The sequence below is a fragment of the Chenopodium quinoa genome, unplaced genomic scaffold, assembly GCF_001683475.1.
Source record: "Chenopodium quinoa cultivar QQ74 unplaced genomic scaffold, ASM168347v1, whole genome shotgun sequence".
Taxonomy (NCBI): Eukaryota; Viridiplantae; Streptophyta; class Magnoliopsida; order Caryophyllales; family Amaranthaceae; genus Chenopodium; species Chenopodium quinoa.
Genome location: NW_018745448.1, coordinates 6,077,245 through 6,104,874, shown reverse-complemented (window position 1 = coordinate 6,104,874; position 27,630 = coordinate 6,077,245). Strand labels below are relative to the sequence as shown.

At 35.3% G+C, this 27,630-nt stretch overlaps 1 protein-coding gene and 2 long non-coding RNA genes across 10 annotated transcripts; 1 reads left to right on the top strand and 2 right to left on the bottom strand.

Annotated features, from left to right (window-relative positions):
• Positions 1–323: 323 nt before the first annotated feature.
• On the bottom strand, positions 324–26,269 carry LOC110713736. Its single transcript, XM_021892183.1, has 15 exons — positions 25,851–26,269; positions 25,209–25,477; positions 25,069–25,102; positions 22,413–22,505; positions 21,968–22,068; positions 21,637–21,859; positions 20,385–20,469; positions 13,751–14,068; positions 13,495–13,650; positions 2,532–2,690; positions 2,118–2,285; positions 1,886–2,017; positions 1,708–1,794; positions 815–904; positions 324–728 (listed from the first exon to the last, which is right to left on the bottom strand). Exons 1-15 carry the CDS (start codon positions 26,178–26,180, stop codon positions 721–723), a joined length of 2,253 nt encoding a protein of 750 aa, XP_021747875.1. The 5' UTR covers positions 26,181–26,269; the 3' UTR covers positions 324–720.
• LOC110713817 lies at positions 2,714–10,282 on the top strand. Of its 8 annotated transcripts, none has more exons than XR_002510063.1 (9): positions 2,714–4,001; positions 4,220–4,350; positions 5,536–5,654; positions 6,245–7,643; positions 8,578–8,617; positions 8,710–8,809; positions 9,093–9,195; positions 9,713–9,818; positions 9,914–10,282. It is a non-coding gene; the product is annotated as an uncharacterized LOC110713817 (long non-coding RNA). The 8 variants fall into 8 exon arrangements; XR_002510066.1 differs by lacking the exon at positions 9,093–9,195 and having other exon boundaries at positions 2,736–4,001; positions 6,245–6,295; positions 7,489–7,643; XR_002510064.1 differs by lacking the exon at positions 9,093–9,195 and having other exon boundaries at positions 2,737–4,001; positions 6,245–6,295; positions 7,501–7,643.
• On the bottom strand, positions 20,069–22,731 carry LOC110713818. The gene is made up of 5 exons (XR_002510069.1): positions 22,596–22,731; positions 22,413–22,505; positions 21,939–22,068; positions 21,528–21,859; positions 20,069–20,469 (listed from the first exon to the last, which is right to left on the bottom strand). It is a non-coding gene; the product is annotated as an uncharacterized LOC110713818 (long non-coding RNA).
• Positions 26,270–27,630: the final 1,361 nt, after the last annotated feature.

Genomic DNA, 27,630 nt, shown 5'->3' with positions numbered 1-27,630 from the left:
ATAACTCAAGACAGTTCTAGAACCAAATTTCACATACTTAGCTTGGTTACTCCTGTAAGAAGTATCACCAGTTCACCACCGATGAAGTTATAAATTCCAAGCAATGAGTACATAATTAAAGTTAATTGAGCAACGCCAGAATCTACTGAAGAACAACTTTTGGTTTAATATAGGAAGTACCACCTCCCCAGTACAGTGTAAATTATAAACTTCATAGGAAGTTGAACGTCCTCTGTTTTTTGTTAACTCAACATCAAATCTACTTCTCAAGAAACTCAAATGAGTCCATCAAACAACACCTAGATCTTGATGAAATCAGGTTGCCTCCATAATATTTAGTAACAATTTAATAGCACTTGACTCCCGAGTACATTATTTTTCACACATGCTTCGTGTTAAGTATAAATGGGCTTTATCATCCATCGTAATTCAGGGTTGTTTACCAAAGGATCATCTTCCATTTCCCACCTTGATCCTTGTCATTGCAGTGGCTAAGAAAGATCTTTTAGACTACATTGACATCGATAATATGTGTGCTATGATTATAAATCACCGAGTTCTTCAAGTCTAAATATTCAGAGCGAACTTGAACCCACTTCCACAATAAACCCTCAATATCATGCTGTTTTCTTCGAGTAGAACAAGCTGGGGGACAGTGCGATCACTAGTACTTCCCAAACCAAGCTGACCATGTTCGCCCCAACCCCAAGTGTAAAATTGTCAATCATCTGTTGTTGCAAAATAAAAAAGAGTTTTAACTTAGGGTAAAATGCAGATTAATGCAGTGGGTTTATGAAATAACAAGTAAACCTGCCTGTCAGTATAGCTGAATGCTCAGCTCCGGCTGCAATTTGAACAACTTTCTTCCCATCTAGACCGGTTACTTTTGACAGATTGGGTTCACCTGAAAACAGGATTCACACAAAGAATTATGAAATTGCAGTAGCAATGAAATAAAAAAGAGAAAGAACAGGAAGACGGGAAAGTGGAAGCTCGGTATTAATGTAAGACTTAAGCACATTCAAATCACAGTAGAGTACTAGACAGGCAGCAATATCCAATTCACAATATAATTTAATTTTGCAGACACTGAAATAGTATATCCTGTGTCACATACAAAGAAGTAAACAGTTTAACCAAAAGTAATTGTCTAGCATGCCAACTTGGGAAACAACTGGATATAGGAGCTCTTTGAGGATCTTACAGTATCTTCTCAGAGAAGTTTGGTGTAACTCTTATAAACTTTTGCATCAAACGAAGTTTAAGTCAAGCAAAATATAATCCTAATTTCTGAAATTTTCGAGCCAGAAAATGAGGGGTAGAAAAAGTATACCAAAACAAACCAATTGGGGTGTTAAAAGACCATCTCAACCAAAAGATTAAGCTAATGGTTGAGGCCCATGTATATGTTTTATACTCTATCTATCTATCACACCCCCTCACACGAGAGTCCGTTGGGCTTGAAGTATTGATGCAACATGAGCCCTACTCATACCCAACGTGAAATATTCCACTTAAAAGTGGGGGGATGAGATTTGAACTCGTGACCTTTGTGTCACGCTAGCTCTGATACCATGTTAAAGGACTATCTCAAACAAAAGCTCAAGCTAATGGTTGAGACCTATGAATATGTTTTATACTTTATCATGGGGTTCTATCTTATTCACAAAATCCAGATTTGTATGCAGAAAATAATAACCGCATTACCAGATGTATTATGAAGGTGAGTCATCTTTTGAGGTTCGCTGAGCACTCCATGATGACTGCCTCCAAGCATAAAGACTTCCCCTTCACCTATTAGTTAGAGCATACAGTTGTTAGTCATAATTGTTACCTCACATTTAGCAAGTAGCAGATCAAATTAAAAAGCAAGTTCATATTTTACTTGTTAATACCAAGGCATGATTCCAACCAAGAGCAGCTTGCTCGAAGCTCAAAGATACACGCAGAAGCTGAGGAATACAAACATTTGAACTGCTGCTAAAACTTTTTCCCCATGTGTACAGCTGGCCACTGGCTTAAGATCAAATCAGAGTAAATAAGAGGTTTTTTTCATTTAAGTGTTTCCCCAAGTTTTGCAAATCCCATATTAGTATGAAGAAAGTACATTTTCTCACCTGACAACGCAGCACTTTGATCTCCGTTCGCAAGAATGGCCACCACTTCAGCATGTTCCAACCCAGAACACGTCTTGGGAATACTTACCGATTTTACTTTATCTTCATATACACCCAATTGACCGCGCTTACCGGATCCAAATCCAAACACCTTGTCTCCCAAATTACCTGCTTTAATTAATACCACTTTTCATGGATTTAAATAACTTCTAATATACTAAGGATGATTAGATACAGGGTACATAGTCTAGATTTCTACTCGTACTTCTTTTAGAAACTAGTCCCATCTTGAAATAAGTGCTAGCAGATAAACAGGAGACATGGAGAATCTTTCTATTAAGACCACACAATATAATTTTTAGCCAATAAAAGACTTTAAGCTTGCATTGGATGAGATTGAGCTTCAAAAATTACCTTTTAATAGTACCAATGAATGTCGCATGCCACAGGCTATCTGCTCTACATGCCTAGAGTTGAAAAATGAAACTTCCATTGGGGAACTGCAAGACTGATAATCACCATGGCCCAGCTGACCAAATGAGCCATCCCCACAAGTGAAGAGGCGTCCAGAATCTAACATAGTTAGTTTTTGGTGCCAATATAGCAACATATAATGACAATTTTCACCTCATAGGAAGTTAGGAATCTAATTTTAATAGTCCACATGACAAGAAGTTCGATAAACCACACAACACGGTAGAAAAACATTGACCATCAAAAGCATTCTATTACAAATTTATATAATTTGGGGCAGTTCAAAAGTAGATTGTCTCTATATTCCCTAGGGAACACATGCAAGAAAATGTACACCAGGGTTAGACAAGAATAAAATCCGGAAGTCCATAACATTTCCGTGTGACATATCATGTTACCCTAATACAACATTTGGAGATTTATCATTCTTATCTAGAGAAGGGTAAAAAGTGAAGATTTCACATCTGTAAAAGAAAACTCCAAAATTATAACTTATGTTAGTACATCTAATTATTTCACCTTAAGTACTAGAGTCAAATGCTCGATACTCTTGGCATATTTTCCGATACTTGGATAAGTAGCAACAATTGAGTCTGACATTATGAGATTTTTTGCGCTCAACGATTGTCAGAATCCATGTAATATACACACAAATGCTCATTTTTTTTTAATACAACTATGAATTATTGACAACCCAAAATCCCATATCAAATACATTACACATTACTATACAAATACAAGCATGCATGATTAGCTCTATCAAGCAACTTCTCAATAGAACAGCAAATTCCACTGCATCGACATACATCAAATCAAATTAAATCAGTACAAAGATTAAAATCACACTGCACATACATATATCAAGTCAATTCCAAGGAGCACAAAATAAACTTAAATTTACACTACATACTTGTGGTAGTCCATAATTCCATATGGTATGCACTACATTCTACAACTACTCATGAGTAGATTATCATAAATATGAATCATCAACAAGTCGAAATATCAAATAGTTTGATTGAATACTAACACAAATACACAAGCATGCCTAATCAATTGAATTGCAACTTACATAACACACATTTACAAATTCCAATCATACAAAACACACGAAAATACTGTAGCTGGTGAATAGTACTTTGTGGTGCTATTACATAGACACACTTACTTTTAATGAATTGCCGAAATTGCCCTTGCTTAGCCAGTTGCATTTGCTTGCCCTTCCATTGACTGCCAGCTAAGGTAGGTTGATGCTTGGGCTTGGCTGCTCTTTCTCATTCCTCAACTCTCCTTTTCACCGACTTCCTTCACTCTCTCTCTCAGAAACCTAGAGAGAGAAACCTTCGACACCTTCAGCAATCACCGATCATCCATTCGATGATGGTTATGGGGCTTCGGTTCTTCTTTGGGGTAAGATCTTTATCCTTTTAATAAGCATCTAATATCAATTTGACAATCTAGGGTTTAGCTTTAAATCCATAGAAGTCCACTAATCCTTTTTTGTGCTATGTTTTTTTGGGTAATTCTTCTTAATTAATAATCTAAATTTCGATTGAAAAATCAAAGGTAATTATTCTTAATTAATTTTCTGATTTTTGATTGAAAATCCGAACTATTTCTTGATGAAGGAGTGGTGATTTCACCCTTTTGATTTTGACCTGAGAAAGGAGAAAAGAGGAGAGAACTGGCTGAGTTTATATCTGGCGATGAAAGGAAAACTGCTGCTGAAGATACTTTGAATGCTTACAAGGCTGCTGAGGTTTGTGTGTTTTCTTTAATTTTTTTTGTTTTTTTTTTTTTCTTCTGGTTTTAGGGTTTAGATGTTTTTTTTCTTCTGAATAAAAGATTTAATTCGATTTGTATTTTTTATTTTGAATTTATTTTCTGATTTTGCTGCTCTATATACTGAGATATGGAAGAATAAGTGAGATTCGAGCTAACAATCGCTAATTAAAACAAGTGCATTTTGTATAATTGGTCGACTGACTGAGATTTGATACTTGTATATTGGTCGAATGACTGAGATTTGATACTTGAATATGCATATATTTGATGTATTTTGTATAATTAAGAAAATTCCTTCAGTTTTATAGGAGTATTTTGATGTATTTTAAGATTCTGGCATTTTAATTGGGGTTTGGATGTATTTTGGATATTTGAGTAAATTTCTGCAGTTTAATAGGAATATTTGGATTTATTTTGGATATTAGAGAACAATCCTGCAGTTTAATAGAAATATTAATGTGTTGTGTATACAATATCTGTTTCCTTTCTCTTTCTTGTTCTTATTGGTTCAATTTTCAACCCTTCTCTTGTTCTTATCACTGGCGATCTCACAGGTTTATTTGCCGTCTTGTTTTCTCCATTTTTGGTAAACTTTGATGTTATTGAGCTATGTTTTTGTAGGTTTTGCTTTGATTTGTAATGGGTTTATTGATTTTAGAATTGGGTTTGCTACTTTGCTTTAATTCTTAGAATTGTAGTTTAGATTGGTGCAATTAAAGGGTTTAAATTTTGAACTTGGAAGAATTGTTTCATTTGTTGTTAAAGATGAAATAATTATGAATTGTTGAGACATTGACTTTGTTAATCTTCATTTGTGGCTGACTAAGATCCTAGCATCGTGTTATTCAATAGCTAAAGATCAGATTTGCTTGGTGTATTTCTGAATGGGTTTTTGTTATTTTTACTTGTGTTTTTCTGATAGTGTAATTTTTTGGGATCTGATATTGTGATTGCAATTTTTAGTTGGGTATTTGTTAAGCTTTGATTTTTGTTGTAATCTACTTTAAAGTTGATTTAGTAATGCTACCATTTTTTATATGAGGTTTGAACTGTAAGTTGAAAGATTGATTTATTAGGGGATACTTAATTTCGAATTTTTTGATTGGAGATTGATTATTAAAAATTTTAACAGTGATTAATATTGAATTTAATGAACTAGGTATTAATCAAAATGGGGGTTATAGGTGACATTCCGGTAGCAGCTATTGAGGATGTAGAGCGCTGCTAGAAGGGAGAAAGAGGAACAAAAGGTCAGACTTATGTGATGTCTTTGCAAAGGTATAAATTTCAGTGGCCTGTTTGATCTGGTTTGATAATATGATCATGTTTTGATAAATTTGTGTTGTTGGAGTCCCTAATACAATTTATACCACAAATTAAGATACATCCTAAATACATAGTATTTAGATTTCCATTCAGCACCTATTTTACACTTGCAATTTGGATCTTGTTCATTTGTATAGTTAATATTTTGCATAACATATTAAAAATTGAGCAAGCTTTGTGTGTGCTCGATTGCAATGTTGTTTTTCAATTTATATTTGAAAAGAATAAGCATATAAAATTACCTTATCTCCTTTGCACAATCATACAATTTTCCTATTCTGTTATGAGGTCATGGAGTCTTGAAAGCCGTCTCTCTGTTAGTTGCGTAACCTTTATCTTCCCGACCCGATTTCATAATAGTGTAGCATGTTATCGATACTGCACATTTATGTATGTTAAAGACTTTGTAGTTTTATTTGTAGTCTTTTACTTATGTACTAAGTCCTAGCTCTGAAGTTATGAAAAAGAAAAGAGTATATGTTGAATATTAATGCGAATTTGGAGTACTATAAAGTAAGTATCCTATTTTCTTTCTTTTGCAGTTTTATCATCAGTTTCAGGGCTTCAAGTTGCGGAAACGAAACTAAATGAGGGTTAGTCACTGTACTGACCTCTATTCTTTGTAAATGCTGAAATTCTTAGTTATGCAGCTCATGTTGGAGCATCCAAATATATTGTTAGTAACATTATTGTCTGATTTGTAACAAAATTGTTTATCTACAGGTACCATTCTAACTCCCCTTTCTCTTTCCTGTTCGAATTGGTTCAATTTTCACCTAACCTTTAATATGAATAGCTTACTTGTTATTTTTTTCCATATCTTTCCATTTTCTCCCAATATTTTCTCTTTTTAATTTGCTTATATGCATATGGTGTTTGCTGCCAAAATTTATACTTTCAAGTTTGATATTGCTATTGTGAGTGACTATAGAGGGTAGCTGTTGTTTCACGCTGTTGCCGCTGTTATTCTGGTGCTGCCTGTTACTGTTGTTCTGTTCGTCCAAAAATCATCGACCTGAAGTTGTTTTTAGCTCATAGTCTCTTAATCAATGTTTTAGATCTCAAAAAGTTACTCAATCTAGGCTCAAGAATTTCTCGATTTGGAGTTGTGTGCTAGGAGTTCTGCCTTCTGGAATTTACTACAATCTGCTACCCTGGTTCTATCGCAGCGGACTGTTATTACTCATTTGATGCCTATGTGGTGTTGTTGTGTTGGGTTGGTTGGGGTGCTAAAATGAATGCTTGGGCTTCTCTTATTTATTTTGTCTTCCCTCTTCCCTTTATTTACACATTAGTTATAAAGTTAAAATGTGGGCAATTTTGATTAATAACTATTTGGATAATGACTAATTGATAATTTGCCAAAGTGATGAGGATAAATGTATATGTTAAATTTTCAAATGTGTGAGTGACTAAAGTTAATTAGTTTAAATGTATTGAAGGGTTTAAATGTTTATAAAATAGATTTGATGAACGAACACTAATCTTCCCAAGTTTATTTGTCACTCTTAATTAACTTCAAAATTTTGTATTACATGAGCCTTTTGTTGTTTTTATTAAATGAGGTGAGAAAATATATATGTAAAGGTTTGTACATGTGGTATGTCTAGATAAGGGTTGTGTTCTACTTATATATCAAGTGAGTTTGGGAAGTATTAAGGAGTCAACAAAGAAGTCATGTTTGATATGATAGTCTCCTTATAATTTATTAATATATATGTGAGAGTAATTTACACCATACAACTGATAACTTGAGAATCCTTTATCTTTTCTACTGTAATATTAGCAGCAATTGCAGGTTGGTGCAAAATAATGCAGTGTTTGAAGTTAGTCTTGTGCTTCTATAACAAAAATGAAAATTCAACTACGTGGGCCCTCCTTGACTCCATATCAACTTAACTACCGAAAAAGCAACCTGGACATTCTTGTTAGAGTAAAGAGGTTAGTCTTTCAAATATATTCACTCTTATCTCCTGTTTTTATATGTCAACTATGTGTGTCGTTTCCTGCTTGAATTTAATGATGGTGAGCAGGATCGTGAACCTTTGTATTTGAAGTAATAATTAGTTTTTATTCAAAATATGTGCAAAGTTAGATCATTGTTAGACCTTGCATTTCTATGAATCTCCATGAGCTTGTGAGGCGATGGATTCTAAAAGGATATCAAGCTCTTCTGTTTGAGATTATTACAAATATACTACTCTTCTAGACTTTTTGTTCTTGAGCACTTCAATTAATTTACATCTCTGCTTTCTTTCTTTATTTTCTTGATTTGTATGTATTAAAAGCCTGCCAATGGCCCAATACTCATTAAAGCTTAGAGAGTAGTCATTACTTTAGGAAAATAGAACTCATCGCGATCACCAAACAACGTAGTCATGACCCGAAATTGAATATTGTTTATGTCATTTGTCATTTATGACTTTATCTACTCCTAAATAATGTGTGCTACAAAACTAACAGAAGTTTCTAAAGTGCACATAAGGAAATAGATGACTTAATGTTCCGAAGATTCCTCTTACTTGTAATCTTGTGAAGAAGACGGGTTCCATGTTCTTAAAGTATTTGAAAAGGAGGCAGACTTTTCTGCCTAAAGTTTGTCATAAGATAAGAGAAACATTAAGACCTTTCCCATAACAAAGTTTTTCTAGGAGGCATAGATAAAAAAAAAAAAAAAAAAAAAGGACACCCTACTATGATTGCGTTCGCAGGTGGGCATTACCTAAATTCCAAATCTGGTCGGGGGTCTTGATGAGTTTAAGCGTACGTCTCTTCCTGTTTCTTTGACTATTTAGATTGCTCACTTATACTTCAGTTGCAACTATCTACATCAATGTTTCTGCTATTCATACTTGTTTTGTGTGTTTTTATACAGGTCTTCTTGTATAAAATCTTGATGATCTGTGAGCAATAATGTACCCCTCGAATCTGTCAGCTAGCTGAGTTGTAGTAACTCTAAAGTTGCTGTAGTTCTCACTCGCTCGCTCTGCTTTGTGTTGAGTTTCAGGGGGTAAAGAGGAGAAGATCGAGAGGAAGACAATCTCAGAGAAGTTCTCAAGCACTCTGCTCAAATGCTTTTGGAGCTCCGAACTTCATAATAAGTATCTGTGAGTGACTTCTTGCTTTCACGGATTTTTTTTTTTTTTTTGTTGTTGTGCTTGTATGAATTTAACTGTATTTTATAACTATCATTATTAATATTTAAAGAAAGATTTTATTGACAACCAAATTTCTGAACATTTAGGCTTTGTTACTATAAATAGAGAAAAAAAATCAATTCTTTATTTTGTATAATGTAGCCATCAAGCTTACACTCTCTTTTTCTGGCTTGCTAAATTGTTGCTTCTTCGTGTTTCTTCTGCACATCCTATGTGCCTTGTTCTTGAGTAGGCTTGGGATGAAGGCATCATTGGCATTCCAGAATAATGGTGCTGAATGAATAGTGGGTTCTATGAATTGTTTTTGGGTTTATTTCTAAAGATATACTGCTTTGGTAAAACCTCTCATCTTCTTATGATGCTTTGCCTTATACAGTACATTTATATTTAGATTATAGAAATTGGCAGCACATTATTCTTTTCGTCAAACATGATAGACAATGAACTTGCTTATTGCCTGTATATATTAAGCATTTTTGGTTAATGGCTGCTCGTACAGGCTCTCATGGGAAGACCCACAATTTTCTATGGAATGCTTATTGTGTGATTTCTTATATTTGATTTCTGATCGGACGTGTATGCAGCTTAGTGTTTTTTGTTTTCGCGTTATATATTTATATTGTGCCTTGTGGATGTAAGTCTAGGCCATGCTTTTCCCCATAGATCTATCGCAGATTAAGTGTATAAGCTGTTAAAGGCAGCTAGAATAATAGAATTAAGTATCTTGAATTTAAAGCATCAGCTTTTGCATATGCCTTCATCATCATTTAGATATCTTAAATATATGTCCGCAAGTTAATACATTATTTGTTCTTTTTTGTTTGCTTATCTATGTAACTGATATATCTGCAGGTTAATAATTTGGTGGTTACAAATATCTCTTAATATGGGTGACATTCAGAATGCTCCTCTTTCAGAAGAGGAAACTACTTGTAGGTTTCTTTTGTATGAACTTCAGGTATATATATGAACTTCAGGTATAATACAAGCTAATAGTGTACCGTGTTATCATCTGTGATTAGCTCTATTTTTTTATTCTACTGTTTTATTCAGATAATTTGGGATGAAGTGAGCAAGCCTGAAATATTAGGGCCAAGATGTTACTTGTAGGAGTGGAGCACGTGCTTAAAGGCGCCAAGAAGACAAGGATACAACCATACTCTCGGATGGTAGATGAAGCATGTGTGAGATGGTGATGGTGTTATAGGTTGAGGTTATGGGATTTAATTTCATTTGTAGTACGAGTAGTATTTAATTTATAGTTTTAAATGGTAGAAATGGATAGAATTAGATACGTAAATGATGAAGTAATGCAAGAGCATATAAGTGAATATATGAGAATAATGTGTACTTGTTTTCAACTTCAATATGTGTACTGTGATTTTAGTAGAGAAATTATATCTTTGTTCTTGAGGCTAGGTATCAAGTTGGTGCTTTTTTTTTTAATTAATTTTGAGAAAAGAGTTTAATATCAAATTGATTAATAATACATTTAATACAAAAGAAAAAAATAAAAAATAAATAAACTCAAATTTATAAGGTATAATGAGATAGTTTGCGTAGAAATTTAAGTTGATTGTAGTAGTTAGTAGAGGAATTATATCTTTATATATCTATTTGATTTAAAATCAACTAAGTTTTAAGATTTACAAGGTATTGAGATACTTTATGTAGAAATTCAAATTGATTAGTTAAAACTACATTTTAAACAAAAAATCAACCTTAAGGTAGATAGATTAATGCTAGATTCCTAAGAAGTTAGTTTCTTTAGTTTGCATAAATATCCATACACTCGAGGGAGACCTATAAGTTTTGAAGTCATAAAAGAGAAGGAGATAGAGACTAAGAGCATGTTCACATTTACTTAATTTCAGTTCAGTTCAGTTCATCTCCTAATAATTTCCCTCTCTCATAAAATATTCATTTCAGCTCAATTAAGTTCATTTCAGTTCAGCTCCAATCAGTTCAGTTCAGTAAATGTGAACAGGCCCTAAGAATGAGAAATAGAGGGTTTTGGAAAATAAAGGAAGGATGGAGAAACGGTTTAGAGTAAGAAACTGACAATACTTATCAATCACATTTCACCGATTAGCTCTTGCTTTCTTGCAATTTAACTAAATTCAATTCACATAATACAATAAACAATCATACAAAGTGAAAAATCTTACCAAGTCAGTGTGTAAAAACACATCTACAAAGTTACGTGGACAACGCAAATACTTTTTTTGGGATTTGCATGACCATACGAGAGAAAGAGAGAGAGAGAGCGTTTGATCTCTTTAATATTTGTACAACCATAATTATAGATAACTTTAGAAAGATAGAAGTAGGAGGTAGGAAGGGGGAGAAGGAAACGGAGTGAGAGAGACTAAAGAAAGGAGAGAAAGAGATATAGAGAGTAAGAAATAGGAGACGAAAAAAAAAGGGGGGGGGAAGGAATAGAGGGGCCGAGAGAGAAAGAGGGGGCTAGGAAAGAAAAAGGCTAGAAGAGAGAGAGAGAGAGAGGAAAAGAAACCGGAGAGAGATAGAGAGAAGGGGGTTGAGTGACAAAAGTGCAAGGAAAAGGAGCAAAGGCAAGACCGAGAGAGGGGGAAAGGCCTAGGGGGTAAGAGAGAAAAGTGCTATGAAAGAGAGGGAAGGTGGGCTTAATGAGGAACAGAGAAAAGCAAGGCCATAAGTTAAGAGTAAAGAGCATGTCGGGGGATAGAGTGAGCGAGAGAGAGAAGGGTCAAGAGGAAGGTGGCTAAGAGAATGAAAGGTCATCTAAAAGGAGGAAGGAGAAGAAGGACATAGAGACCGAGAAAGAGACAATGTGAGTTTGAGGAAATTTAAAAAAAAAGGAAGGAGAGATAAAATACTTTTTAAAAACTTTCTAAAATACTCAATTATAAGACATAAATGAATGTTAAAAGGATAGAGAAATAGAGTGACCAAGAAACAATAAATAGAAATCGACAATTAGATTTGGACAAACTTCAATTCTTTCAGTAAATGTAATTTATTAACAAATGTGGTTTTGTGACAATTATGAAAATGTTAACTAATTTGTAGCACTTTTAGAATAAAGTGTTCAACCTTATTGTCATGTAGAAACGTGCTAGATTCACAAGTATGTTTATATAACCATAGTAATAGATAGTTTTTAAGAGAAAGGATGGAAGAAGGATTGAGGAAGGAAAAGAGGGTAAGAGAAGGAGGGTGTGGGAGGAGGAGATAGAGGAAAAAGGGGAAGGAGTGGGAGGAGGAGAGAGAAAGAGTGAGGGAGTAGGAGGGGAGAGAGAGAGGGGTAAAGAAGGAAGGAGTGGGACGAGAGAGAGGGGGGGTGAGAAATAGAGTGAGAAAGGTCAGGATAGATTAAGATAGAGATGATCCAGCAGGAGAGGGAGAGAGAGGTAAGGGTCGGAAGAGAAAGAAATAGAGCAATTAAGAGAAAGAGAGGCAAGGAGAGAGAGAGAGATAGAGTGACAAAGAGAGAGAGAGAGAGGATGGCTTACTAAACCGCTCAAACTATACAAGAAGAGTGGATAGGAAGGATAAAAAAGGAACAAGAAGGTGAAAAAAGCAAGGATGAATAGAAAAGGAAAATGACAAAAGACAAGGAATAAATATAAGAGAGAGGTTATATTATGAAGGAAGAAGAGATTGAAAGAACTTAAAACCAAGTTAGTGACTACCACACAAATAAGATCCCCTAATCATTATGTTAATAACACCCCAAACTACGAAACACGATCACAACCACGAATCTTATATATTTTACGCGGGGGGGGGGGGGGGGGCACGCGCGTAGTGCATGTTCCAACGACTATAAACTTAAATATAAAAACTATAAAGTTATTCCCTCCAACTGTATTATCTAAAAATCGTACATCAAATGATTTATAGATAAATAACCAATAAATAAACTTTAATATATACACATATGATATTTCTCATTCATTTTATACATTTCATATCGATTACACACTCTAACTACTAAAATTTTCAAACCACTCGAAAATTTTCTACTTTAAAAAGTCTAACAAACAAATATACAATACTTTTGTATATTTTACATTTAATTCATTTTTCATAACTGTATCCTTTATTGTTGCATTTCCTTATAACTACTACTTATTATCACAATTATTCTAAAACAAAGCTATTCGAAAATTATTTAGATACTCATCAATAAGAAACTATATTGCGTTTTAAAATAATATCTAAACCAATACTCCCTCCGTCCTTTAATAGAATGCCTCTTTCACTTTATTATGTGAGGAATAAATGCTCAAAAGAGGCATTATATTAAGAGAAGGAGGGAGTAATATATTTTTTTAAGAATCTTTAAAATATAGCAAATTCTAGATAACTTCACTTATAACAATTTGTTTTTCATAGATATTTTCCAATAGACACTTTATCACTACTCCTTATTACTTATAAATTCATGTGTCCCTGCTATTACAAAATCCAAACACAACCACGAATATCACAACAACCGAACACAGCCACGAATTTTACTTAGCCGTCGGGGGCACGCGCAACGCGCGTGCTCCAACGACTAGTCATACAAAACACACATTTTGATATTTACCAAAAAACAAATGTTAATTCAAATTAACACAAAACATAAGAAAAGCATAAAAATAAACCTGAAACAAAACCAGAGTGATTCCAACCAGCAGAAACGTGGGAAATATTGAAATTTGTCAATGAATCCACAAGTTTAGGGTACAAGCAATTAGGCATAATCTGACCAAGTCCCAATTGCCCAGATGCTCCTCTACCCCAACTCAGGACCTTCCCACCTGCAAATCAACATCAAATCATAATTACCAAAATACCCTTCAATTGAAAACCCTACAAAATTGAAGAAAAAGATTGGATTTTTATTCATAGAATTTGTACCAGAAGTGAGGGCAATGACATGGGCACCACCATAAGAAAGGAGAGAGATTTGACCAAAAGAAGAGAGAGAATTGGAGAGGTTGATGAGAAGTTGAGGGGTAAATTCGTCTTTTAAATTCCCAGTTCCAAGTTGTCCTTCTGTTCCTGCTCCCCAACTCCATAACTCTTGCTGTTTGAGTTCTTTCGTATGCTTCTGCGTTGTTTCTGTTGCATTTTCTCTTTCTTGTTGTTCTTCTTCGTTGATTTCTTTTTGTTTTTTGACAGCTTTTTCTTGTTCCTCCATTGCTGCTTGCCTGCTTTCTAAAGACTTGTTCGGTTAAGAGAAATTTTTGTAATTTTGGCCTTTCGGGGTAACTGGGTAAGTAATGGGTATTTTGGGAATTTCAGGGTAAAAAATAATGGGAATTAAAATTTTTTGAAAAGTTGTTAAAATGTTTTACCAAAACAATGTACCCCCTCCATGTTTTTTTAAGTGTTACACTTTAATCGAAAGATAGTTTTAGACAATTTATTTAACTTAAATAAAATAGGAGGTAAGCGGGGTAGTTAGAGTATTAAAAAAGTAGGTTAGTCTTGTGCGATGCACGATTTAATATTTGTTTTCCTTATTTATTTGTATGTAATACATATTTAAGAAAAAAACACTAATTAATCATGTGTCTTCTTATTAGATGAAATTGAGCTATAACCAAAGAGATGATGTTAAATATAGAGTATTATAATCACATATTATACTATATGCTTCGTAATTTAAATAAAATTTAAAACTTATTTATAAGATGTTAGCATTAATTCGCTGGTTTATCTTTCATTAATTATATTTTTTTTTTTTAAAAAAAAAAAAAAAAAAAAAAAAAAAAAAAAAAAAAAACTAATAAGGAATGAAAACACCAAAAACAACACTATAAATGTATAAAGTAGGAGGAGATAAATCTTATAAAATAAAGGATAGAATCCATTCCAACGAATAAAACCAAATAACTATGGACTAGTATGTGTGTACAAAAAAACTATGGACTAGTATGGCATGAGTTTTAGAATCCATACCTATTTAAGGCGTATTCACTTCGGCTTAATTTCAATTCACTTCAACTCCTAGTTTCCTTCTCTCATAAAATACTCATTTCAGCTCAGTTCAAATTTGTTCAGCTCCAGTCATTTTAGTTCAGTTCAACTTAATTCAGTAACATGTAAACATACCCTTAGTATGATAGTTCATATCAATTCATTCAAACTTGATGTACTAAACACCCCCTTAGAACTGAGAGCCTATTATGTATACCCGAGGTCATTTACTCATTCAATCAACAAATGAGTAAAAAATATTATTTGGTCATTTGTTAATTAAATGAGCAAATAATCCCGGGTATACGGTACACCCGGGTGTACATAACAAATTCTACTAAGAACTTGTTACTACAATAGTTTTTTTATCAAGTTATTAATTTTTTGGATCCAACTATACGGTAACATGTAAACCCAAATCTTTCAATTCAAGCCTAAATAATAATAATAATAATAATAATAATAATAATAATAATAATAATTGGTGACACTATGGTGGTGGTGAAGGTTCTGGAGTTGATTATGGAGGAAGGGTCTCATTTTGGGTTACATCTCAATGTAGAAAAAAACCAAAGTTTATTGGCCATTAGAGGACCCTCGAAGCAGGCTTGTGGGTGTTTTTCCGCCTAATATTGCTCGACCTTCTCATGGTGTAAAGTTACTTGGTGGTCCCACTAGTTCCGATCCCGATTTTGGAGGTGATCTTGTGATGCAGAGGGTGTAGACACCCATTTGTGTCTCCCCAAAACCAAACCCAGTGATGAGTACCTTTCACGTCGAATCATAATCGAATGAAACGAAAGTGTGGAAAGGTTTAGTGTTGCGGAAAGTTTTATTTTATTTTCTTTTCTTTTCTCTTCTCTCTGTTTTTGAAAACTTTATTTTAAGAAAACAGTCAATCCAGTTTGGTTGGTCCATGATATGGGTCCAATAGTGGTGTAGTTGGATGGGGCTTGCAAAGACCTTTCCAACGATATATTATAAGCCCAATTTCGATGAATATTGAGGAATTTATGGCCAATTTACTAAACTGGGCCCGGTTTGAGTTTTAAGTACGGCCCAATGATCTAGGGGAGGGCCTAATATGATTTATCATTCCTAATGCAATTAGGAATGGTTTTGGTCTTCTAGAACATTCTAGAAGGTCTTATCATTCTTAATTCAATTAGGACTCTTCAGAGTTTTAATTAGATCAAATAGCATTTTCGACTGAAATTATATTATTTTATCTTCCGGTACAATAAAATTATCAGATTTTCGAAAACGCGTTAAAATCCAGTTTGGCGTCCAACCCCAGGCCTTGGCGCCTGGAACCAGGATTGGCGCCAGACGTCAGCCATTGGCGCCTGGCGCTAGCCACTAGTCCTAGCGCCAATGAGCCAGGGCTGGCGCCAAGGTGGTTTTGTGGTCTTCAGACTCTGTTTTGATAAATTATCTTTTTTGGATGTTTTTTTAAATATCGTATCAAAAACTCCGTTTTCAATCATCATCTACATCTATCATTCACCAACTATCTTCATCATTCACCAAGATTCACCAATTCTCTTTATTCTTAAGTTTTAATCAACTCTCATCAAGATTTTCTTGATTATTCTCTCTTTCTTTTCTAAACTAGCCTTTTCTCAAATACAAAATTCCGCATTCACAAGATCTAGAAACACTTAGCCATATTCGAAGTTGCCTTCGCCCTAGACGTGAAAGGTTTTAATTTCTGAGGGTTTGGTCCCAAATCTCTATTTATATTATTTAATTTAATTGTTTTGATTATTATTTTCCTTGAAGTTACTAACGTGTGTACTTTGTTATTAGAAAGAGGTACGAGGCATCCAAGTAAGTACTTTAATTAATTAATTGATATTATGATGTAGAAATCATGTTTATATTGTTGTTATGATATTCCTAGTATCATGTCTAGGTTAATTTTAATATTAAATATGATTTCTATGATGCTTCCTATGTTCTTCCTAATATTTATGATTATTAGTATCATGTTAGGGCTAAAGCTTTGATTTTTATTGCTTAGTGACGTGCTAGGGTTTGTTATTAATTTTGTTAGTATCATGCCTAGGATCTTGCTATGCTTTAACATGATTATGATTATCATTGATTATTATTATGATATTATTATTATTATTATTAATGATGTTGATTATTTATTATGTTGCTTGATATGTATTATATTTTATGTTGTTATTGCTTGATCACCTTTATTGCATGTTTAAAGGGAATTGGTATTTGCAATCACGCTTAATAAGATAATTAATAATCTTGTTAGGTTAATTGTGATTATAATTCAAGTGATCACCAATAATAGTTTATTTGTGCATTAAATTCAACCAACATAGATTAAACAGGTTTAGGGTTAATCTATTGATTGTATGTTAGTCAGAAAGCGCGCATGAATACGAGCAGAATAAAGTAGAGGCCTATTATTAGGGCAGGTTCAATCTCTTTTAGGTTGGATTTGTACCATCATCCCCAAACCCTTATTTGGTTCATGACCTTATGGAGTTGACGATCTCTTGGATCGTTAGTGGGTGTAACCTTCACCTCGTGAACGGTTTACAAGTTCCTTAAAAACTTGTTGGCGACTCTTTTGCTCTATCTTCTTCCCTTTTGGACGCCACCGTACTTTAGTGTATGATCACAGTGGGGTTCAAGCTAGTGGGATTTCAAAGGCTTGAAATTATTCCCTACAGAGGGTGACTAAGATCATTTCTCTTATGGATAGGGTTTCTAAGCTCGATGATCCCCAGTGTGAGTTGTTGTTGCTTAGGGCATGTACTGGAGTTTCTAAACTCTACTTTGCTTTGCGTACTTGTCCTCCTAGTACTTTTGAGGTGGCTCAGTGTGCTTTTGACGAGGCTCTTCGATATTTCCTGGAGCGTGTCGTGACTGCTTCGGGGCCTGGTTTTGGCGATTGGCAGTGGTGGCTTGCCACCTTACCATTTGCGTTTGGCGGACTTGGTGTTTATTCTGCAGGTGATGTTCGTCATTATGTTTTTCTTGCCTCTCGGTTACAGTCTGCTGTTTTGCAGACAAAGCTTCTATGACATGTTGGTGTTGTTGGCCTTAATCGAGCCTTCGCGGATGCGTTGCTTTTGTATAATGGAATGGTTGAGTCTGAAATTTTGAGTAATCCTAGTGAGATCACTGCCCCTAAACTCATGAAGAAATTGACAGATATATATTTCACAAAGGTTACCGCATTTTCATAATCCACCTTCCCTTTATCTCCTCGTCAATCAGCATTGTGGAAATCGCAGCAAGGAGTTCACACTTCTGCTTGGCTTCGGACTGTCTCTATTTCTGGGTTGGGTCAGACGATGAACGCAATATATAAGTAATGGAAGCCCCAAATGGCAAGCGGTTTTAAAAATTCGCTTGCCATTTACCCAATTTTTGTAAAATAAACCTGTAATATTAAATGGCAAGCGGTTTTGGCGCGAACCGCTTGCCAATATATATAATGACAAGCGGTTTGGGGTTGAACCGCTTGCAATTAGATATATTGGCAAGCGGTTCAACCCCAAACCGCTTGCCATTTAGGAAAAAAAAAACCGAGATCACAAACCCTAAGCCAATAAATGCCCACACATTCTCACGGCCTCTCTCTCCTCTCTCCCCTTTCACCCCTATTTCCAGTTCTCTCTCACTCCTCTAATTTACTCTCCTTTCTCCATCTCCTTTTCTTAGCTTTCTCTCTCATCTCTTTCTTTCCTTTCTCACGCCAAGACCCATTGGTGCTTGTGGGTTTTTGAGCCAATTTCGGTGATAGTCCGGTGGGTTTTCGAGCGAATTCCGGTGGGTTTTTGAGCCAATTCGAGCCATGGGTTTTCGACAAATTTGTGTGGGTTTAAATCGTGGTAGTCCGGTGGTGGTGCGTGTGGGTTTTTATGGTCGAATTCGACAATAAAAACTCTTGATCTAGAGTTTTTATGGTCGAATTTGACCCATAAAACCCAAATTTAAAGCCAATTTTGATTTTTTGGTGGTATTCAAGGTATTTCCTTTTTTTTTATCTTTTATTTTGTTTTTTTAGTGTTTTTTTTAATTTTATTGTGATGGGGGGTTGAATCGGTTTGTTTCAGGTCAATTTGTTGTTGGTGGGGTGTCGTGGTGGGTGGTGGTGTTGGCCGGTGTTCTGGTGTTGGTGGGGGTCGTGGGTGGACGGGTGGTGGTGGGTGGTCGTGGCTGGTGGGTGTTCTGGTATTGGTGGGGGTCGTGGCTGACGGGTGTTCTGGTATTGGTGGGGGTCGTGGTGGGTGGTCGTGGCTGGTGGGTGTTCTGGTATTGGTGGGGGTCGTGGCTGACGGGTGTTCTGGTATTGGTGGGGGTCGTGGTGGGTGGTCGTGGCTGGTGGGTGTTCTGGTATTGGTGGGTCGTGGTGGGCCGGTAGTGTTGGTGGTCGTGGCTGGTGGTACGAAGCAACATAAGCTTGGTTTTTCTTTTTTTTTTTAATAGAGCTGATTTTTTTTTTTGTATTAGTTGTATTAATTTTATTACTTGTATTTTTTTTTTGATGTAAATGTAATATTACAACAAATAATTAATAAAAATATTAATGTTTTTACATATGTTTGGTTTGTGTATCAATTTATGTGAAAAAATCCAAAAAAAATAATTTTTTTTTTTAATTTTTATACCCATAATGGGCAGCGGTTTAGCGCCAAAACCGCTGCCCTTTCTCTAGTAATGGCAAGCGGTCAGAACCGCTTGCCATTTAAATGGCAAATGGCAAGCCCCCTAAGCGCATGCGGCTCAAAACCGCTTGCCATTACGTTTATTCTACTAGTGAGTGTTACCGGTTGGGCGTTCCATTGTTCTCTGTCTCGATACCGTGCTCTGTTTGTTCTCGGGTTTTTTACTAGGGATATTTTCGGCGACCACGTACACTACAAGATATTATATCAAAGAGGGCAATTTAAATCGCCCTCTTAGGTTCAAATTTCTCCCTATTAGGCAAAGAGGGCGATTTTGAAATCGTCCCCAAGTAGCCCTATTAGCTTCAAAGGGCATACAAATTTTTCTCCCTCTTTGTTAAATATCAAAGAAGGCAAAAAATTTCGCCCTCTTTGATCAAAATCAAATAGGGCAAAATTTTCGCCCTCTTTGATTGAATCAAGCAAGACGAAAATTCTTTTTGCCCTCTATAAAACAACTCAAACAAGTCAATTCATATTGCCCTCCTAGCTCAAAATTCGCCTTGTTTGATCAAATTTTAAAGAGCAAAATCAAAGTCGCCCTCTTTGTTCAATTTTTTGTTTTTTTTTTTTTAAAAAAATAATTCTAGGTGCCAATAGGCATAAATTTTCTATAATAGGTGCTAATAGGCATAAATTTTAATTTGGTCATTATATATATGTATTAACCAAGTTTTCTAGCAAATATATACAAAAGTATTAACCAAGTTTTCTATCAAGCAATCTTCTCATCCTTGCAACCAGCCTTTTGGTGTCCTCCATCCCCAAAACATTGATTTGACCCCCTAACTACAAACTTGACAAAAACAAAACTAATGTAAATTAATAAAGGTCATCGACAGCTTCTTCTTCTAAGCGCTTTTTACCCTTTGGTCGACCAGATCTTTTCACATCCGGTCCATTAAGTAACAGCAAAGCTTTCTTCATACCAATATCATTAGCAATCACACTCTGCATTCATGAAGGAAAATAGATTGATCCATCAATCACTAAAGCAATGAACAAAAAAAATAAAATAAAAAACAATTCTCTATAGTTGTTTAGATAATCAAAGCTGCAGATGCCTTCAGCAGTTCAGCCAAAATCCATTGGTATCAATCTTAAATACCAAGTAAAAAGACGCTCACCACCACCAACAGCAACAACAATAGTAATAAACACATTATGGTGAATGAAAAAAGGCTCGTATCTATATGACTATATGCTACGAAACAGATTGTAGTAGACAGAAAACACAAGAGTATTATTCTACAATATTCACAGCTCTTTCCAACTGGTCTCGACATAGTTCATTTTCTTTTGGTCTGCAAACATGTTTATATTCAGATACAGAACGGGCAAGCGAGTGTATAAGTTTAGCCACTTTGCTAGGATAATTTTGAGGTGAAGCAGGTACTGAGACAAAAAAAATGAGGATATAGAAGGTTGATGTTTAAATTAATGTTGTTACAGAAAAAGAGAAGAGCACGAAAAGCAATATTAGACTTCTCGTTCTAGGTCTGAAAATTTCATGCAACATAGCTAGCACAAGACCAAATTATTATCCCATTTTAATCCCATAAACAGGAGGTTTGGAAGTTAAATCCTTTTTTCCATAATATAGAAGGTTATATCAATTTGTCCTCAAAATATGAGTACCATGACCGTATATGTGCACTTATAGAGGCCTATATTCATGAGATCATGACTGATAGGCAACAATAACAACTAATCCTATCAAAACCACTAGCAAAAAAACAGGCAAAACACAGAGCATGAAATACAAGGCTGAAACTGTTGATACTTTACTCGAACATAAAAAAAGAGAGTATTGATTCAGTTACTGAGAAAAACATATATAAAAGAGCAAGCAACAGAGGTAAACAAGTTGGAAAAAACAGCAATGTAGGACGTTCTGTCATGTTTAGTACCATGTATACATAAGAATATTGAAATTCAAGGAAACATTCATGGCTTGAAAATGCATCCACAAGGCAATTTTATGCAAAGAGTGAGCTAGAAAATATTACCTCTATCAAGCATCAAGGCCAATCTTCTCCATGATTAACCGAAACTTTTGTTCTAGGTCTTCTTCAATTCAGCTCGCATAATATTATTTTCATTTTGTAGTTTTTCAACATTATGTTCCAGTTCAGCTCTTCCTATCTTTCCATCTTTAGACGACACCGGGTGCCCTTTGCCTAAACCACGGGCATAACCTGAACGATGTCCAAGAACCTTCACATAAGCTTCTTCAAGAGTAAGATTATCAACCCCCTTTTCACCAATTTCTTTCTCATGCAACTCCCTTAATTCCTTGAACTTCTCCTCGGCCTCATCGTCAAACTTCCCATTTTTATGCCTTACAAGATAAAACAAAGTCAGAATTTTAAAATAAAGAAAAACAAAGTGTTCGTGCATTAGACAAATATTCAATATACCTCTTTACTTCTCCCATAACTTTAAATACATGGGATCATCATTAGCTTGGGATGCAGTGGTTACATTTGAACTAGAACCATTGATTTCGGTGACCTCATTCTCATTTTCACAAGCTTGTGCCTCAAGTTCCTATCAAATCATATACTTACACTTATTAATTTCAGCAAGATCAATCCATTTAGGAAACAATAATAATCAGAGCAACAGAACCAAAAATGTGAGCCAGAAGATCATCATGATGTAACCACAATGAAAATTCCACCAACAGACTGTGTTACTAATTGGTAACTGATTATTTGATATCGAAATTAAAGGGAAACAGAACCAGAAATTAAGATTAGGATGGTCAGATTAGGATGGTCAGAAACAGAAACAAAATCAGAAGATCATCTAAATGATTAAGCCCTTTCTGCTGCTAGGGTCAGATTTCTGAACCATCTATCCAATAGATTAATTTTAACATTTATACTCACCAATTCATAAATTATGCAAGTTTTTGATTTCGCACCACATGCCGACTTGATCTTCTTTGCAAGAGCATTAGCCCGATTCTTCTCACTCCTTTCCTAAAGGTTACAAAATAGCATATAGGATTAGTAAAGGGGAAGAAATGCAAATTGCAGAATTTTGATTATAAGAGCATTCCTACTACTTACCTTCTGCTTAGGGGAGCTCCAATAGTTATAAACAAGCCACTTCCATTGGCCAAGATTTATTGAAGGTGGGCAAGCATGCTCCGCCTCTAATAAAGATTTTGTATTTGAAAAATAGTCAGCCTTCAACCTTTCTCTCTAATGCCTATAAAGGGTGGAGCATTGAATCTTTATTGCTTTGCGAATGTGTGCACCTTCACCCAATTTGTACTTTGACTACAATTCATACGTAGTGTCGTGTACTGGTATTGTGGGTATTAAACATCAACATAATGTTGTTCGGGATACCCTTGTTGATATTAGCTACAGATCTGGGATTTCGGCAAGAAAGGAGGTTGACATAGGATTGTCTGGAGGGAATGATGGGCCCTCAAACCTGCCGATGTGTTACTTTATACATGGGATCGTGGTGTGATGTATGTGTCGACTTCACAGGGTCTTCTCCTTTGACACAGATAGGGTTAGCTGATTTTGTTCCTGGACGGGTTGTGGTTGATGCGGTTCAGAGGAAGCGGTTTAAGTATGAATCTCGTTGTCGGGAAAACCTTCTCCTTTTCTTCTCTTGAAGAATTAGAGAAGGAAGTTGTAACGTTGCTGAAGTGGATTCAGAGGTTCTCGATGACGCAAGACATTGGGGCTCGTGCGGCAACTCATATTTTCACTAGGATAGGCTTTGCTATAGCTAGAAGAGTGGGGGCCCATATTGTATTTCGGCTTCCCACTAATTTATTGTAGGTTGTATGACTATTGTTTTTGAGAAATAATAATAATAATAATAATAATAATAATAATTGTAGATATATAAAATAAATTTGCTAAATAACTACTTTTGGTATGTTGTATTTGCTAGTTATAAATTCGTTATCATCCCTGTTTTTTTTTTTTTTTTTGAAAAACTCCAAAGTATATCGAAAGAGAGGTACCACAAATCCAAACCAGAATCGAAACCTACAGGTTTTGGTTTCGATTCTCATTTTTAGGAACTTTTTTTTTTGACAAAACCTGCAGCTTAGCTCATATTATTAATTTTCCAAAAGTTCAATATCGTTACATAAAACCCCCTGAATTTCAGTGGGATACTCTTCAAGCCAAACACGATACTCACTATAATTAAAACTTAATTTTGCTAAGCTATGAGCAACCACATTGCCAGACCTCCTTACAAAAAAAAAAATGAGCAACTCAGGCAGCCACGAGCAAGCCTAAGTATATCCCTCACCAAGTTACCAAACACACACGGAGGAGAGTAGCCTTTTTTTAAGCATGATGGAACTTGTTCAATAGGTTTCGATTCTGATTCCCATTTTAAGAAATCTGTTGCAACCGGTTCCGATTTCAAAAATTTTAACAGGGTATCGTGTTATTATTCTCCATTCGACCTTATATATTGTTGACTATAAAACTGATATTGTAAAGCATATAAGGAGTACCAAAATGAAGCAAATAGCATTTGGTAGATATTAAGGTGTTGTTTGGTTCACATGAAAATTAGAACTTTCCATATTTTGCACATTTATGGGAATTAAATTCTTATAGTCAAATTCATGGGATTTAAAGTGTTTGGTTGACAATGAGGGAAGTAACTTTCCATGGAAATTTCTACTTACTTAAGGGGGGTTAGGTAAGTAAGTTCCTACATTTTGTGGAAACTCAAAATTCCAAGGAATTGTCACTCCCCCCATTTCACCAAATTTTTGTCAGCCAAACAACATACTTAGGACATAACTTGCAATTCCTAGGAAGTCTCACATACCATATATTCTTTTTATATCAAACAAACAAGCCCTAAGTGAAATTAACAGCCTAAGGTTCAAAATCTTATCTACTTCTCAACAAAAATTAAGTGAAACAATAAATTGATTGTTTTAAACTCAATTGTAAAAACTTCATTTACTTTTTTTTTCTGTATATGAAGAAACTTCATATTGTATAGTAATAAATTGCTTCAACACAATTTTTTGTCCAACTAAACTTAGGTTCTTCATGTTCAGCTTATATTTAGCTCCAATCATTTCAACTCCTACTTTCCTTCTTTCATAAACTATTCATTTCAACTTTATTTAGTTAAATTAAGTTTAGCCCCAATCAATTTAGTTGTCTTCAGCAAATCAAAACAAACTCTTAAACTCGCAAGCTCATAGTATGGACTGTGGAGTACAGTATAGTTCCGTAACATTGTACTTTGAGTTCAACGGAGTGATGGACTATGGAGTAAGGTGTAACAATTTGAACTCGCAAGTACTTGCAAGTGCAAGAAATTATAGCTACCCCTGGCCCTGTTGCTGCAAAGTCACAACCTTTTTTCTGAACTGCCTTTGTTGCAGCAACTAGCAAGAACACACTTTATACTTCAAACTTTCCTTTAATTTTTTATTATTGAACATCAAGCTGACAACTTCACTTAGAACGCAAAAGTTATTGAGATAAAGACACTTAGACACACTTCACACATAATTACATGACATCAGTGAATTACATCAAATACTTCAGAGTTCAGAAAATCAGATATACTTAAACATCAACAGCAAACACACCTAAAAAATTGCTAATCTTACACAAGAATTGAATGAGGGCAACAAAATCTATAAAAATCAAATGATATACATGAATTATTACTAAAATAAATCATCATAAGCAATGATTTCTCTAGCCTTAAATGGAGCATCCAACACAGAACTAGTACTACTACTGGTATTGGTATTGGTATTGGGGTTAACAATGGCTGAACTCAACCTATTCCCCTTCCCATGTCTACTTAATGGCGCCTCCCCCCTCAACAGCTTCGACGTATTCGCATTCGGACTTGTGTTCAAATTCTTCCTCTCACTTTCCTCCTCAACTCCTGCCTCTCCATTATTCATTTCACTAGCCCACATCACTTGAACCTGCGAAACATACAACAATTACAATCTCAATTTCAATCCAGAACATTTTACAAAATTTTACCAAATTCATAGTAAAATTTTACCAAAAACTCTCTCAAGATTTTTGCAATTATAAATACAATAAAAAGTAAAAAAACTACCAATTCTTAGAAACAATTAAACAAATCTAAATTCTAAAACAAAAAATTCACAAAAATTAAAACAATAGATTCATAAAATCAAACCCCTTTTTTTAAAATTAAAAAAAAAAAAAAAAAAAAAAAAAAAAAAAAAAACACAAATCAAATAAAATCAAAATTACTTAAAATTCAGAAACCCAATTAAAAACCCAGAAAAACAAGAAAGTAAAGAAGAGAAAGAAAGAGAGGAATACAAGGTGGGAATCAATGGAGATGCCGAAGGAGGGGTCAACGGAGGCGGAGATGGCGGAATCAGCGGCGGATTTAGAGCGGAAAGAAATGAAGCCAACACCTTGTGGGTCGATCCGGATCCGAGAAATGGGCCCATAGATTTCGAACCTGGACTTGAGGTCCAAAACAGAGCAGCCCAATGGGAGCCCAATGACGACTAAGGCCGGTGGTGGGGTTGGTTTTTGTTTGGGTGGTTCGACAACGGGAGGCGGCGGCGGAATAGGGCGGCGGCGTTTAGGGTAGGAGTATGGAATATGGCGGGAGTTGTAGGGTTTGTCTCTTTTTCGGCTCATGCTTTTATTATTTGGTTTGTGTAATTTGTGTTTGGTTAGAAAACATAAAGATGGTTGAAAAGGAAGAACGAGAAAGGAAGGGGTACTGGACTACTGGGGTAGTCACTCATGAAGTCATGACTCATGAGTAGCACTGTCAAAAACCGAACCGAACCGATTTAAACCGATTCGAATGAGGATCGAACCGATTAAAAACCGATTTTTTGAAACCGAAAACCGAACCGAACCGCATTTTAGTAAACCCGAAACCGAACCGATCCGAGTAATGTTAAACCGTTTTAGAACCGAACCAAATCTAAACCGAACTGGAAAGGAAACCGAACCGAAAATAAACCGAACCGTTTCTAACCCGAAACCGTTTAAACTGGCATAAAAACCGTTATAAACCGAACCGTTATAAACCGAACCGTTTACAAACCGAACCGTTTACAAACCGAACCGTTTACAAACCGGACCGTTTATAAACCGAACCATTTATAAACCGAACTGTTTATGAACCGAATCCTTATAAATCGAACCGTTTACAAACTACTTACTACTAGGAGTGGTTATTGGGTGGGTCAGTGTGGGTCGATGCAGATCATTTACGAAGTGAGTCGGTTGCAGGTCAAGATGAATATTTAGCGGGACATAAATAATAACCAATAACTGAAGTTGAAGTACCAGCATTACCTGGAGTTTTATATTCATTACCGCAAACATTGCATCGAGCATATTTTATCGGAGCAAGACCAACCATCTTATCAAAAAAGGTGTAATACCTCCAAACATCTGATGTTCGTCCACGCTTACTACCACTAGTGGTACGTTGAGTAGAATCTTGATTCTGAACAGTAGAATCTTGATTCTTTACAGTAGAATCCTCATCAAAACCAATAAACTCTTGCTCCATTGCTGAAAAAACAAAAACACAACAGTATAAATCAAGTGAAAAAAAAGGCAAATTAAGGGCAAATAAAAAAAATAGGCAAATTAACACAGCAGCTCCGGACCTGCTTGCTTCAAGCAAAGCACACCAGCAACCTAGCCCAACAACAGACAGACAACACAGCCCAGCTAACACAAGACGACAGCAAAACCACAGCTGCAATACCCTAGAAAACCAGCAGCAACCAACCCCAGCACCCAGCCTGCAGCAGAGACATCAACTAGGACAGCACAAACCATGGCCAGAAAGACTCTGCTCTGAACAGGGCAGAAAACACCCAGCAGATCCTACAATCTAGCCTTGTACATCTAGCAGATCTGGCCAGACATTAGAACAGCAGCAGCACAGGACAGACCCTAGCTAGTACTACATGCTCTAAGCTGAGGTAGTCCATCTACAATTCAGTCCTAAAATATACTAAACACTATTAGACAACTCCTATCTGAATGCACTTGCACTTTTGCAACAAAACAAAACCCAAACTTAAATCAAAAAATCCTGCTAGCATTCAGCATTAACCCA